Raw genomic sequence first — 16,102 nt, forward strand, 5'->3', positions numbered from 1 at the left:
TATCTTGGCTAAGGTGAATTATGTTACATATGCACATTATTGTTTCGATACCTGAATTTGGTGTTACGTCCCAGTGTGTGGTCTATGTGTGTTTTTTGTTATGTTCCACACTGCTGGCCTTTGATTGTTCTCCCTCCCCCATTGGTCCACCATTACACCACTGTTTCAGTATGACATCATCATCAATCAGCTTCTCAGCCAGAGTGCATCTAATTCACTATAAAACATGGGGACTTTCAGAAGGAAGGGGCCTTTCGTTTCACTTTGGTTTCACTTTGTTTTGCCATTACCTTGCCCTAACGTGTTATATGTTCAACCTTTGTGTTCTTTTGTACCCTGTTCCTGTTGATTACTCTCATTTTCCCTTATTTGTATTCCTAGTTCACTTGTGTTTTTGTGTGAACTTTTGTGTATAGGGTTAGTTTAGGTTGTTGGGTACATTCTACACACTTAGTTGATTTTGTATTAGTAACACTAGTTTAGTACGGGTGAGTGCCGTTTGTCTTGTATGGTTTTGGGTAGACAGTGGAGGTTAGCTAGGGTGTTTGAAGACGCCAAAGACCGTATGTTTCGGGTTTTCTTTTGTAGTCCGGTTAGCTTTCCCTCACTTTCCTAGCCAGCTCCATTTTGTTTGTTATTTTCTTTTCTTTGGCACCACTCTAGTTCCTTACCCCTGTGTGTTATCGTGTCTTACCAGTCATTTATTCAACTTAAATTCATCACCTTTGCACCAACCCTTGTTATCACGCTTCCTAGTCCCTCACCAGAACCCATCTGCTTCCAAAAATTATCCTAAATGTTACACCCCTTTAGCCCTAGACACTTGGGGTCATAACATTATTAGGGGCTCGTCCGTGATACCAAATTCCTGTCCTAAGGATTTTTTTTGTGTTGCAGAATTTTGGTGTTTGTACTTTTGTGCATTTTGGGACTGGTTAGCGTCATTTGGTATTTGTTTATTGAATAAGGACTGGTATAGTATTTTGATTTGTGGATTGTGTTTTTGGCAAGGCAGTTACGGCTACTTTTGATTTACAAAAGTTTGTGGAGGAACCTTCCTTTGAGCAGCTGGATAACTGTAGGAAGGACGAATTGCTCCAAATTGCCGATCACTTCCGGATTCAGGTATCGAAACAAGCTCTTAAAAGGGACATCAAGAGAGCTGTGATGGATGGGTTGGTGGAGTTAGAGGTCATTGCACTAGCAACCTGGAGTGGTATCGGTGTTTGTTTTGGGTGGTTTTCCTGCTACTGTCCAAAGACATACGGAGGAGTTCACTGGCAAAACAAATATCCCCTAGGGGACAAAAAAGCTTGAATTGAATTTAATTGAATTGGCTTCTGGGGAAAGGGGCCCTGGCATGAGTGTGAACCTGTGCTCTGCAATAGACTGATGTCCCATCCAGGGTGTACCCTGCCCTGCACCCGTCGCTTGCTGGGATAGACTCCGGCTTCTCTACCTTAATTGGATAACGAGGTTAGAAAATGGATGAATGGAAATGCACAATTTATGACGGCTGCTACTCCGTGGTCACATTTTGATTAGCACAAACTCGGGAATAAAGACTGACCTGTATCTGTTGAAGCAGGTTCTTTAGCTGCACCAGAAACTCCTTGGCATCCTTGGCTTTGTCAGACACACCGTTCAAAGCTTGTGAGAGCTGACTCTGTAAAACCAGGAGAAGGCAACAGATAGGTGACGTGGAATTAACCATTAAGGTGCAGGAGTAATCAGTCTACTGCATCAAAACATTTCCAAACAGCAGAGGACCCTCCTGACATAAACACAGGGCTGAAGAAAGAGCTGCAAGATGTAAAGAATTCTTGTGTGAAAGCAGAAACCACAGCAGGACAGATGAAGCTTGGACAGAGGACATCTACATCAAAAGGAGTTCAGGATTAATAACCAGCTGATATGATGGTGCCAGTTAGCACAAACTAATGACTTTAACAGCAATACAAGATGCCACACTGAGGTTTAACTGAGAGGTGAAACATTTCAAACTGAGAAAAATCATATTACTTAGCAATAATCCTGAACAAATACAAAGCAAGATCATGAACAACACAACAATATTTTCAAATGTTCTCATACAGTATTAAATCCTTTGAATTAAAAAAATGTAATTGTTGTAAGATTACAAATATATACTGTACATATTTTTTAAATTATTTTCTTATTCTTTTTAAATTGAATGACAATTTTGTTTTTGCGCTTTTTTCCAACAAAAAAACTTTAATGTACTGTCTATATGATCTATAATATATGGGATATGGGGAAAAGCTCACTGTGAAACATCCTCAGAGACTTTGAGTTTTAATTAGACCTTAATTAAATAGCATTAACATATTTGTTTCAATGCAGATTTAACCTATGATGGCAATAACAACACAATAGCAACACAAATCCAATCAATTGCAAAATAGGCAATAAGTGTTTCACAGATTATAACAATAATCATCATAATAATACTGAGTAAGATATTGCAAACCAATTAAAACACTATTATAAATGTTAAAATTAAACATGAAAGTCAAATTTTAAAACAAACTAAGAGACTGGACATTTCCTTGCATTTCCTGTTAATGTTAAATGGAACTGCATTTTCTGTTTAGTTGGTAGGTCATTGTAAGGCCAAGGGCAAAAAACAGATACAAGGTTTTCCAATACCAGAGTAGATGTTCTAGTCTTTAAAAAGCAAAAAAGGTCACAATCGGGTAACTACTGTATCACAGAACAGCTTACTATCAGACCAGCAAAAAAAGATGCTCAAAGAACACTCAGCACACAATCGTAAGTACTACACTATCATTATAATGATATATTTCTTGTGCACAGTACTTGTGTAGGGTGACTTCTGAGTAAAAATGCAATCAGTCAGGATTAAGTGCAATAATCAAAATAAAGCAAATACAATAAATAATTCATTATTATCATTCTTTACTTTAATTAATTACATGAGAAATATAAGGCAAGCAAGGTTAAAAATAATATTAATTAAATAAAATCAAAATCCAAAATGCAATCAGTGAGCAATACTGCGTCACTTGAAAGCGAAGACAGTCTAGGGACAGCGCAATCCTGATATCCAATAGTGGTTTGTTCCACCACTGAAGTATAAGGCTGGAAAAGCAGTTGGGCTCTGGAAACTGAAGAACTGAGGCTGAGGAAGGGCTGGTTTGTCAGCAGAGGAAGAACACAGGGATTGAGAAGGGGTATATGGAGTTATAAGAGGCTGCAGTTAAGAAGGAGTAGAGTGTAAGTAATTGAAGATTTTTTTTATAGCATATCTTAATGCAAATATCCATCCATCCATTTTCTAACCATTTCTCCCAATTCAGAGTTCCAAGGAAGCCAGTGCCTACTGTGGAAAGCACTGCGCACAAGTCAGGATACACCCTGGATGAACCTACCAGTATTTTAATGGTGAAATGAAAACGGAGCACTTGTAGGAAATCCATGTGAACACAGGGAGAACTTACAAACTCCAAACAGACAGCAACCCGGGTCCAGAAGTGAGCCTAGGGCAATGCTAAATACTGTGCTATCATGCTCATCCTTATTCATAACACATCTTAACACAAATATATTTAATTTGTAATTTATTTAAAGCAGGGCAAACCTGTATGAAGGTCTGAAAGTGGGCTCCACCACTAAAGAGCATTAAAGTCACTTGTGTTTCTGACATAGCCTTTGAGGTAATCCGTATCAGGTGCTGATCACCAGCTTCACACTAGAAGAGGCTGATTATCATGAACACAGGCCATGCTGTGATTCACTGGGTCTGGTTCACACCTCCATGAGCCGTGAAGTGTCAGGAGAGTGCTAAATGAACCCAAGTCCACCCCACTCTCTTAATGTGCCATCTGGAGCTGCAAGCTGACCACACAGCTAACAAGCTGTGGGGTGATTTACAATACCTCCTCATAGCTAACCTTGGCCTCTGACAGCCCTATTTCTCTCTTTTCCAGCACCAGTGGATCCAAGCTTATGGTGAGCCAGACTTTCTTTGATATATCTAGGATTTCCTCTGATGAAGCACAGCCCACTCAAAGGTTTTAGAGAACAGACAGACAGCTCAGAGATGGGAGTGCTGGAGCTGACTCAAACTGACCTGAGCTCTCTGGAGCCTGAAGCTGGAGAATAGGTTCCACATCCTGTTACACTCTACTACCATTCAGTAAGTTGTAGTTTACAATGAACTATGTTTATTGTTCCATACCGAGGCTAGAAAACTCAGTTCATCATGTTAGCAAATGATTTTTATTGATTAATATATTCTATGGCACCTTCTTTTTTCAAGTTCATAAACTGATTCTATAATCTTAGAGATTCTCTCTCTTAAAACAATTCTCCATTCTTCAAAGAATCTCCAAATTATGTCAATTGAACCAGCGTCTCCCTCTAAATTGCTTTCATTTCACAACTATCTGTCCTGCGAAATCTTTACTCTTGCTGGAATACTAAGATCACAAGGCAGAGTAATCGGCCACCCTGACTCTAAATTATCACAGATTTCTATTCTTAAAAACTACATGTCTCCAGACAGCTTTTTTACTTAACAAGTAAACTGCAACTGTATGTTTCTGATACCAAGTAGAGTAACATTTGGATTTAACAAGACAACAGATTTAAATTCCTCTTAGGGGCAGCGCAAATTGATTCACATTGTCCTAGACAAATTCAGATTGTCAGAAATCAGTATAGATACAGTATCTAACAGCACACATACCCTATTACCTATAACCTAGGTTATTACTCTTCACTGTTAGAACTGGTACAGCACTGGTCATTCAGGAGCCATTGACTGAAATATATGACAGCAAAAAAGGCTTCTAAAGATGATACAAAGTTAATTTGCATAGTTTCCCTAGTGCATTTTCCATTATCTAAGTGTGTAGAAATATCTGATTTCCTGCTGACCTTGATTTTAGGGATGCCTCAGGTCACCATGACAGGAGCCAGATTGTGAAACAGTGCTTCTGTCTCTTAATTAGCTGCTCAAAGGAGACCACATCCCCTCTTCATTGCCTCACACTTTTCACAAGAGTGGAGGGCATTTAGTTTGTTACACAGTTACACAGTCACACTTGTGATATGTCATACGGTATTTAAAAAATACATATGAAGGGAGTGGAAACAACACTATTTTTTCTTTACTCTTTCATTAGATATATCTTTGGATATCTTCATCGGAAACCAGATAAGCATCTTCTTTTAAAAATTAAGCATCAGAAATTAGTGAGAATCCAGTCCATTTGGGCTACTTATGACCTGAATCAGCTTGTTGTTGGCTAAATTTTATCCATAAATGCTTCTCCCAAGTCTGCTTAAAAGAGACCTAGAAAACCTGCAGGTACTCTGGCTCTTCAAGACAAGGACTGGGAATCCCGGCTCTAGAAAAATCCTCCAACTGACAGGACACACTCATGATTGACCAGACCTCAGCTACTGTATGTGTCATGAAGGAACAGGTTCACGAGATTCAGAAAGATCATCTCACTCTCCAGGGCTGACCAGCATTGATGAGAACATGGGAACCAAGGATTGGGATACTGGAAAAGCATGATGAATTTCAGCTTAGTGCCCCTTTGGATAAACTGCAGAGTATGTTTACACTAGAGAAGCCATATTGTGCTCACTGAGATGTGTGTAACATGGTCAATTTGGAGTCCAGAGCTATGGGAAGCTAACTGTGTCAACTTCAGGAGCTGGCTTTTGTGACCTGTGCTCCACCTGTTGTTAGAGCAATACCCACATAATAATATCGACATGGTCCCCTAATCTTCCGACACAGTGAGTCTCATTCCCACATGGCAAGAGTCTCTCAGTCTGGGATCAATATTTGTAATATTGATCGTCTCATTTGTATCCTGAATCTGAGGTGAGAGCCCATTTGTAATGTGTTTCACTATGCCCATTTTAAAATATGCTTTAGAGGGAAGATTAAAATGAAAAACATTATTAAATGTATATTTTTAATCAGTTTGTAGAATTTTAAATGATATGTGAAAGTTTTCATTGTGTTAAATGTGTACTGCGTACAAAAAATGTACTCTTTTATTCTATTTTCTGTTATATGTTATTGACAAGGTGAAAGGAGTCATAGAGCTGTAGTGATATTATTGAAGGCCAGATTCTTTTTTGACAGTGCCAACATGCTTAGCACCTTCATTACTTCCAATCATACAGAATCATGGAAAGAACTCTGTTTTAAATCAATGAGAAAATATGAAAACCAAAGGATATGCTGAAAATGGCACTGTTTTTAATCTCATCTTCACTCTCAGAAAGAGAAAAAAAACAGCTCATTGTCTCCCACAAAGCTCAGTCCATCGTTTCCACGGAAACAACAAAAACTACCTCTCATCTATTTAAAGAATGAAATACTGAGAGGATTTCAGATTCATGTTCTGTACCAGTTTCGTGGTTTGAACTGTTGTTTGAACTTCAATACACACTCCCTATGATTTCAGGGAGAAAATGTATAGTCAATAGATCACAGTAGCTTGCTATATAGAGTAACAGTTTCTTTTACTCACATTTCTCCACAATGCATTGGTGAGAATACACAAAAACCTGCTTCCCTTTCAAAGAGAGACATGATCTATTTTTGTGAATTACTTCAACATACATTCTATAAAGTGTAATTCTGCATATTCTGTATATGTGCGTAAAGTCTAACAACATTTGCAACTCACATCTTCACATTCAAAGCCTTATTTAGATACCCTAAAACAATGGGTATCATTTTGTGGTATTTTCCCAGCCTTTGGAGGGCTAAAAGACAAGTAAACACAAATGATCACAAATGATAAAGGCAGGGTACACCCTTGACAAGACATCAATCCATTGCAGGGCAGACAGGTAATATATATAAACTGTATAATATGCATATTTGTGCCAATAAGTGTAAACTGCACACTAAGGTAATTTGTTAAGTGAGGACAACAGTTTACAGTGAGATCCCATTGCTGCTGTTTGATACCTGTGTACAACTCCAATGAGGCTTATATTTTGTGTTATATGGATTATTCAATTTTACTTAACAATTATAGTAGAATTAGTACAATCTACAGTAAAAGCATCTAGAAGCTGTACCCATTACTCTTGATTTTCAGCATGAATTAATTCTAAGTACCCTTTTGAAGATGGCCTTCTCCCGGGTGTTAAAAGTAAGTTTGCTATGCTATTACACCATAGAATAGCAATACACTCTTTTGTTCCTATACAAAATAATACAGAATTTCAATCTATTTATGTCACAGTTGAACTAATGAGAGGATAACATAACATGTAGGTCTAATTACTATTGTTTTAGCAACTAAAATAAATGGTGTTTTTAGCCATCTCTGTTACTCATAAAGACAAATGTTCAAAGTACAGGAAATTAACCTTTCTATTAACTTCATACACCCATTTTTTGGTGTCTTGTCATCAACAAAATCCCTTTCTTGATTAAGCATCAGTAAAACCATTTCTTAACCATGAGGTCAGCTGCAAAACAGCTATCACAGCTGCAAATGGGGCAACCATCAGACAAGCAGGACTAATTTAATTGTGAAACCTACAGCCGTGGACACTTGGTATTATGAAAGTAAAGTGATTTGCCAAGCCTCCTCCAACATATACCCTAAACTGTCACCTCCATTGCACTGTTTCTATGTTCTAAAACATGGGCACATATTTATCAGCATCATCACACTAAGGGGTCATTGTATTATAAACTTAATCTACATAATGCTTATCTACATTATCATATAAACATACAGTCTTTGTCTACTATGACCAACATACTGTAGTTGCTGTTACAAATATTTTTTCAGTGTAATAATTTATTGTGGATAGCTTAGCAGGATATTCCATATTTTTTATTGATTGGACGGATCTTGTTACATTCTTTCCTACAGTACAAATACATAGATGTTCAAACAATTATTATCAGATGTAATCATGAAGGATCTTACATGTCATTTTCCAAATTCCAGTATATGCATGAAGGTCACCAAAGGCAATTTTCACTCTTACAGTATATGTCTGGAATAATTAATTTTAAAGCAGCAGGCAAGAGTAACAACATGAAAATGAAAAGAAACAAATCTCAAAGATCAAAAGAGTAAGCACAAAAGAAAAAAAAGAACCATGACAATTTACAGAACTATAGATTTATTTTTCCAATTTTGATTTATCTATTATCAATAAAAATCTCTTAATATGTAAACATTTCACATAGTGTTATTATCAGATTTTTAACTCGAATCTCCCATTAGTTTTCCTCCTTTTTATAGAACCTTGCCCTCCCCAGAGCAAAATTTTTAAAGGACACCAATACAGAATTGCCCACGTGAATCAAGGGATTTATTTTAATAATAGCTATTACAATAATATATAAGAAAGGATAATATCCTCATAACTTTGAACTCTCACTAAAGCATTAGTGTAATCCAGGCTTAACTTAATAGCCTATCGTACAGCAGAAGAGTAATGAAAAAATGTGCAGATGTTTCTGACTCCAGATTGAGCATTATAGTTCAGAGGCTGCCAGTTCAACCAGTTGACTGACAACAAACTGGTAAATAGGGGATATATTTAAAAGCCCAAGAGAGGGATGTAGAAAAGAATATCTTAATGTAGGCTATTAATACAGTGTATGCTAGAAGTTCTTTCCAGTCTTATAGCAGCAAAAGAAATGCAGATGATTGATTAAAGTGCATCAGAAATAAAAATAGAAAATGTTTAGAAAATGAAAGCTAAATAGCCAATATATTAAATGAATATTTCACTCAGGCATTTACTAAGGAAAAATACACAACATACCTCAGACTGATCTCTACTTTAAATAATATTATCATTATTTTTATCAACATAAAAGAGGCAGAAATTATGTTATGTTATTATTATTAGAAGCACTTAAACAGAACCCTAGGATCTGATGGTATACTACCACTTGTATTTGAAACAAGATGTGTTATTCACAGACTGTAAACAAATCCTTCCAACACTCAAGCAGAACAGAGGTAATGTGTACTGACTGGAAAATTGCTAACATAGCACCCATTGATAAAAATGGGTGCTACGTTAAAAACTGAGCCACAAACTGAACCACATAATTAGAAACTAGTCTTACTTCTAGTATATGTAAAGTTCTGAAAATAATAATTAGAAGATAATCTAAGTCTTGTTCAACTACAATTTCTGAACTAACAACGGCAATGGATACAAACAGAGTCTGTTATTTGCTATATTTATATTTTGAAAAGGCTTTTGATAATGGTTTTCATAAAGTTCTCTTCAGTGATGCAACTAAAATTCTCATCTATTTTCGAGCCCGAGATTTCATAGTAAAGATTCCACTGAGCTAGTGATGTGTAATGGGCCTAAAAACCTTTTTTCATGTACTCCTAAATCATTGTATTCTCTACTCTCTCTTTGAGCCCTTAACACCATTTGGGTGGTAAATGCATTGATGACTGTAGGGATCTGCATCTTACAGAGGCTTTCATTTTGGAGCGATGTTGAAGCTGAATTATGTTTGAGACAGAGACTTTTTCATAACAAACTTTTGTTATGAATTTGTGGTTTTCAACATATCTATTTCAGTACTGTTCATATTCCTATTAACAAATGGAGTTTATCTAGTGTCCTGTCCAGGGTGTAGTCTGCCTTGTGCCCATTGCTTGCTGGTATAGGCTCCAGCTCCCTCGCAACCCTCAGTTTGATAAAGCAGTTAGAAAATGGATGAATTTTCTTTTTGGGGACAATATAGAATCTGTAACTGTATCTGCCTCAGATATTGAAACACAAAATACTGCTCCACATCTAACCATAAGAGCAGATATTAACTGGATGAATGGTCATAATAATCTAGCAATATGACCAGCCTCGCAGATGTACTGGTATGAGGGTTTTACCAGCGTACACATTTTTTTTGTAATTATTCTCAGATGTAGACTGATTATTTTTTGCCATCATAGGAATGAATCGGTGTAATGCCACTGCTTTTAACCTCCATTTGTTTTCTTCAAATGACATTGATGGTGTATTTCCACAATTTCCTACACATTTGCAGTCACGCATTATCATCTGTCAACACACTCCCTTTAGATAAAATCTTTTATGTAACTTTTTGATGTCATGGTAATTGTGCAGTACCAATGCAGTACATACAGTATGTGTGTCTGTGAAAACACTGCACTTCTGTTTTATTATGGTATTTATTATTTACCAGAAAAACTCATACAGTATATATCATTTGCCTTCCAACATTTCTGCCTTCCGGATGGATTCCATTATTTATTGGAATTGACAGCAACATTCAGTCAACGGCTTAAACGCTTACTTTTCAGATTTTAATTTTTACACAAAGGCAGCCTGCCTCTGGACTAAGCATTAAAACAGCTAGACTTGCATTTCCCTATCCAAGAGACATCAGGACAGAATATCAACCACTAAATGGTTGCACAGTAATCACTGCTGTCACTAGGGTCACTTTACCCAGAATTCCCATGTCACCAAACGTGCTATAGAATATCACATGAAATACGCTCTTAAATATGAAATTTTTCTTAATTGATCAGGGAAAACAAGCACTACTCAGCTCATCATAGCTCCCACATTTGGTTTGTTATCTATGGTGGTTTGTTAAGACATCATACTGTATATATAATCAAAGAGGAAAAAAATGTGGTCAGTTATCACTGCTAAAATATTGTTTTACGGTCTTGTGGGGTCCCTGTAGATATACTGTACACTGAAATACCAGGACAACAAACCATTTCAGTTTTCTTACTTGCCAATCAGGACTACAACAGTGTCCTACCCTGTCTGCATCTGTGCTGTTCAGTAGGAAGGAAGCAATGGCAGACAGTAGAAAGCATAACTTTTAAGCTAAAGGCACGGCAAGGATTCTGAAGACAGAATGCACCAAGATTTACCGAGTCCTTTATTCAATCAGAGAAGTCAACAGAAAACAAAGCATTTTACAATGATGATCTGAATAAGAACTATGTTAATGTGTACAATAGCAGCATCACACTTGAGATTTGAATCCACACCCATGCAATCCAGAATCCTAATCACTAATCTATACTGCTACCACAAAGTTCAGAGGGTCCCAACATTATTAAAGCTAGCAGCCGTATAGGTGCCCATTAGAATTCCACACGATTGTGGATAGTTGGAACACGTCCCCAAACTATTGTGTGTAAATTGATTCTGATCGCTTTGGAGAACTATTAAAGGACTAGGATCAATTAAAAAAAACAGATTCCAAACCAAAAAGAGGATACTGAACAACCCGTGCTCTTAAATAAACTTATTTTCTTAAACTTGTAAAAATCACACTAGCTTCCCCTTAAACACTAAAAAAAAATCATAAACATCTGGTAATCTACATTTAGCCAATCAATATTATTAAAGCAGCTTGGTGTTCATATCATGCCTCACTAAAGGGCTATACTAGATGGTTACAAAATGACCTGGTACAAACTGTCAAATGGTATTTAGTAAACTCAGAAAGACTCAGAGGACCACAGACTTTATGTCAACCTCCCTTTTCTCATTACCCAAATGGTGGTCAGGTTGTGGGTTTAATTATTAGTGCTTTACATTAGCTTTGTAATGCTGGGGGTGATAATGCTAACATCTCTGCAGACCAATTCAGTGTTATTAAGCAGAGAGACAGGTCCCGTTGCCAATGAGAAACAGCCTTACCACAAGAGGCCTATAAATCTCTGAGGGGCTGAGCCATCCAGAAGGCATACAGAGCTCAAAAAAGAACAGAACTAGATCAGTCACTTTGGGATTATTCTGTAGTATGTCAAAAGGTAGGACCTTTCAGAACTGGCTGAATCTGAAGTATTAAAATTATTGTCTTGCTCTTTCATCCTTACAGTACACTGTTTACAGAAGTGCTAGTTATTAGCAGCATTATACCAGTGTTTTATTATTCTCTTACCTTAATGCAAGGCAGCAGCAGGGTGGAGTTGGTAGGGATCTGGTTTTGTAACTAGAAAGTTATATAGTAGGTTCAGGTTTCAGGTGGGATACTGCTGTTGTAGTCTTAAACAAGAGGTTTTAACATTGCTACAGTAAAATGCCCTACTGCACTGTCCATTACTCTGCATGAGAGCAAGAGGTTTTAACATTGCTACAGTAAAATGCCCTACTGCACTGTCCATTACTCTGCATGAGAGCATTAGTCAAATGAATATTATATCACCATGTTTTTTTATTTTTGTTGAGTTGTGCATGAGGCACATAAAGGATGGATAAGCATCTAAGCACTGTGTGTCAACACTGGAGTAGAATATTGGTTTTATTCCACAAGGCTATCTGCTATCTTAGCTTGACAGCTTAACTCAGACAACACCTAGGGAGTCATACCAGACATCCTGAAAGCAATGCTGGGTTCTGTCTAAGCTCTAATAATGAAAGTCCAAACACAGTGCTCTACTCACAAAATACTTGAAAAATCTGTCAATGAGCCAAGAAACCCCTCAAGGTAGAAGTCATGCATTCTAATCAAGAATAGCCATCTCAGTCAGAAGAAATCCAAATCAAAGTGTTTTTACTGTCTTAGTTCTCAAAGCGATGAGCTGGTCTAAGATAACACCATCCAAAGTATTGAAGACAGACCCATGCATCAGCTCAAAACACAAGCAGGTAGATACTGCTGGTAGTCAATGTCCAGCAATTATAATTCAATACTTAATCTGGAATCCACAGCCTCACTTTGTGAGCACAATTTTGTTTCTGAGTAGGAAAGCACACTTCTGAGCCCACTAGAGACATATCAACACTAGGTAAAAGCTTTAAAATATACAAATAGCAAAGAATGTTGCTTTTCTGTTGTCATGACTAGAATTCACTTAGTGACTACGTTTTAACATAATACAAAGCATGACCTTAAAGACTGGGGATAAACTCTCTGTTTAAATCAAATCCCAGACATTAAGACAAAGCAAAGTCATTATGCCTCCTAAACAGATGTCAACCACTGTGTGCTTGAGCAAGGATCAGGAGTGCTGGTTCTCGTTGTGAAGTTCATATTCAGTAAAGTAAGCCCTCACTGTTGTAATGCTGAACAAATGAAATCACACAGCATGTTTTCAATCACATTTATCAAGAACATAGTCAAGATCTGCAGAGGATCTATGATTTGTAGAGAATATTTGATCTGTCACTGGCAGAAAAACTCAAAAGTCTCAGAAAAGGCGCCAACAGTAAAGCAAGCACAAGCACTTGAGTGACATAAAAATATAAGAGCATGTACAAATGAGACAAGGCCATTTGGCCTATCAAGCTTGTTTAGTAGCTAATTGAACTGATGAGCTCATCTTGCCAATATTGTGAAAGATGTATCAGTTTCAATAACACATAAGAGCAGCTTGTTACAGACTCCCAAGGGCCTCCATTGCCTTTGCCAGTGCCCTTGAGGATTTTGCATACTTGAATTATATTATAGCTGCTACCCTGTTCCTGTCTCCAGGAATTGTGATGTCATTTGTTATGTCATTCTCTTTGTCAATGTTATGTCATACTTTATGTCATCCGTTATGTCATTTGTCATGTGAGAAAAACATGCAAGTAAGCATTTCATTGTATTCAGGTACATATGACAATAAACTTGAACTTGAACTTACAGTAGGTCCCCTTACAGTCTTCTCTGTTCAAGGCTAAAACGATTTGATTCTTTTAGTCTGTCAGTGTACTTGGTCACTACTCTCTACACTATTTCTAGAGTAGCAAATCTTTTTTTTTATTACAGTGACCAAAATTATTAACAATAATTTAGACGAGATATTACCCATTGAACAATTTTAACATCCCTTGACTTAATTCCTACACTTTCAACTACATATCCTAACATACTATTTTCCTTTATATTGTTTCTCTGCGGTTGTCTAGAAGATGAAAAGTAAGTACCTAAATCTTTCTATTAGTATCATCTGAAAGCTCACTTCCATTGTATATAGTTTGTTACCTACATGGAGCACTGTGTACTTTTTCACATTAAATGTCAATCTCAGTGCATTCCCACAGCCTTCCAAATCATCAGACCTGCATAAACAACAGTGATTACAGAAATACCCATGCGAACTGTACTAAATCTATTGAACTAACTCAAGATTGGCAACTATTCTACTCCATCCAAAACAACAATTCATGTTCAATTTAAAAATTACAAATGTAAAAATAGTTTATGTGTTAAGGAATAGATTTGCAATGGTTAATTTTACCATTTGACAACAAAATTAATTAGTAGACTCAGTGATTACATTTCTTTTGTTTTACTCAGTTAATGAGGACATGAATCCCATGAAACCAGCTTATGATTAAAACAATTGGAACGTGTTTAAATTGCAATCGCATATTGCTATTTCCATTCACACCCCGCTAATATAAACACAATAGTCGATCACAATGGTATTTCTCTGTGACTAAAATATTCACAGCCAAATCCAATGATTATAATTAAAACCACTGTGAGCATAATATATTCAACAATCAGATCAGAACGGGGCACTGCTGTTTTATCTCTGAGCGAAATATTTTTTCTTAAATTGCTCCAGTAAAAAACCCAGCCGCATAAATGGATACAGATAAAACTTGTTTTGGATACTGTATACAGTTAAGCATCAAACAAATAAATCAATAATAAATGTTGTAAGTGTAATAAAAACTATGGTCATCTGTCAGTCAGTAGTTAGTTCTCAACTACTATTCCACTTTAGTTTCAGCAAATGACACAAATTAAATAGGGGTGTATTTACAGTATTATGTTCAATACAACAAATCAGATTTGTCAAGACAGTAATCACTGTATTTTAATTATACTGTGGCTCTTTTGGATCAAAGTCCCAGAGCGGTTTTGCAGAAACTACTTTTAAGATAGTAGTATGTTGTTTAAATAAAGTTTGCTCCTTAAGAAGTCATCACAGGGTGAATCTTAGGATGCTTGAACAAACCAGCATGTTATAGCTGTTCCCATCCAACGACACTTCGCCCGAGTCTTAGCCTACCTTGTGCAATTTCCACATCGCTCCCAGGGCTTTGACGTCGTGCTGTCCGTGCTTGCTTTCCTCTAGGCACTGGTAACACACCGGTGTTTTGCAACTGACGCAGTACATACTGTAGTTCTCCAGGTCGTGCTCGGTACAGGTGCTCATTTTCCGAGCTGCGGACATCTGTGGTTGGTTTCCGCCGGGCGCCTGGCTCGGGGGCACCAGGCGGTGCTTCGCCAGCGGTCCGCGGGAAGGATGGCAGCGCTGCTGGCACGGCGTGCAGTAAAAGACATCGCACTGCTCGCACATCACCGTGGCTTCGACAGGATTGCGGTCACAAAGCTGGCACTTAACTGTCACCGAGCGGCTCTGCTGATACCTGCACACAATCGCCTCAAGGAGTCGGTTGCGTGGGAAGCCTCGTAGTCCTCTCTCGTCCAAGGAGACGCTACGATGACACAAGGGGCAGGTGATGGAGCAGTGACGGTGCACTGGCGCTGGGGGAAACACCCTCACCCCGTTGGGAGATTTGAGGCACGGAGTATAGGATCCATAGCCGCTGTCCGTTTCGCTGTACATACTCATTTTGTCCATATCAAGGTAGTCGTAGTCGGAGTTTCCAGAGGCACGGCTGTGCGGAGCTCCTTCGCCTTCTGGGGTCTGCACAATGATATTGCGGGCGCAAGCCAAGCACACATTGTGAGAACACGGTAAAATGATGGGGTCCCGGAAAAAGGAGCCGCAAACGGGGCATTTTAATTCTTCATCCATCGCTTCCATAAAATACATGCACAACGCAAGACCAACTTATCTAGCAATGATACCCGACCAGCACCATTTGATGAGAACAGCTCCCGTGCTGTAGTCCGCGCAGGCGCAAAATCAGGAGGAACTGTAGGAAATGTAGTAGACTTACAGGATGCGTCAGGATGTGAATATGAAATTTGAAGTAGTTTACCACTCGGCTGATACTTAAATGGAAACTACAAATCCCCTAATGCCAGAGAACAACAGCCATAAAAGGTCATAAAATATACATTATTTAACAATTTTGGCCTATAAGGATTAATTTGTAGGATTTTCACGTGCCAAGTATC

At 37.8% G+C, this 16,102-nt stretch overlaps 1 protein-coding gene across 1 annotated transcript in view; it reads right to left on the reverse strand.

Annotated features, from left to right (window-relative positions):
* Nucleotides 1-15,794, reverse strand: part of trim67 (tripartite motif containing 67) — a 37,679-nt gene extending 21,885 nt beyond the window's left edge. The window contains 2 exon segments of the mRNA XM_088935920.1: nucleotides 1,571-1,666; nucleotides 15,024-15,794. Coding sequence (XP_088792046.1) covers nucleotides 1,571-1,666; nucleotides 15,024-15,794 — 867 coding nt within the window.
* Nucleotides 15,795-16,102: the final 308 nt, after the last annotated feature.

Source organism: Atractosteus spatula, chromosome 2, assembly GCF_055471065.1.
Source record: "Atractosteus spatula isolate fAtrSpa1 chromosome 2, fAtrSpa1.hap1, whole genome shotgun sequence".
Classification (NCBI taxonomy): Eukaryota; Metazoa; Chordata; class Actinopteri; order Semionotiformes; family Lepisosteidae; genus Atractosteus; species Atractosteus spatula.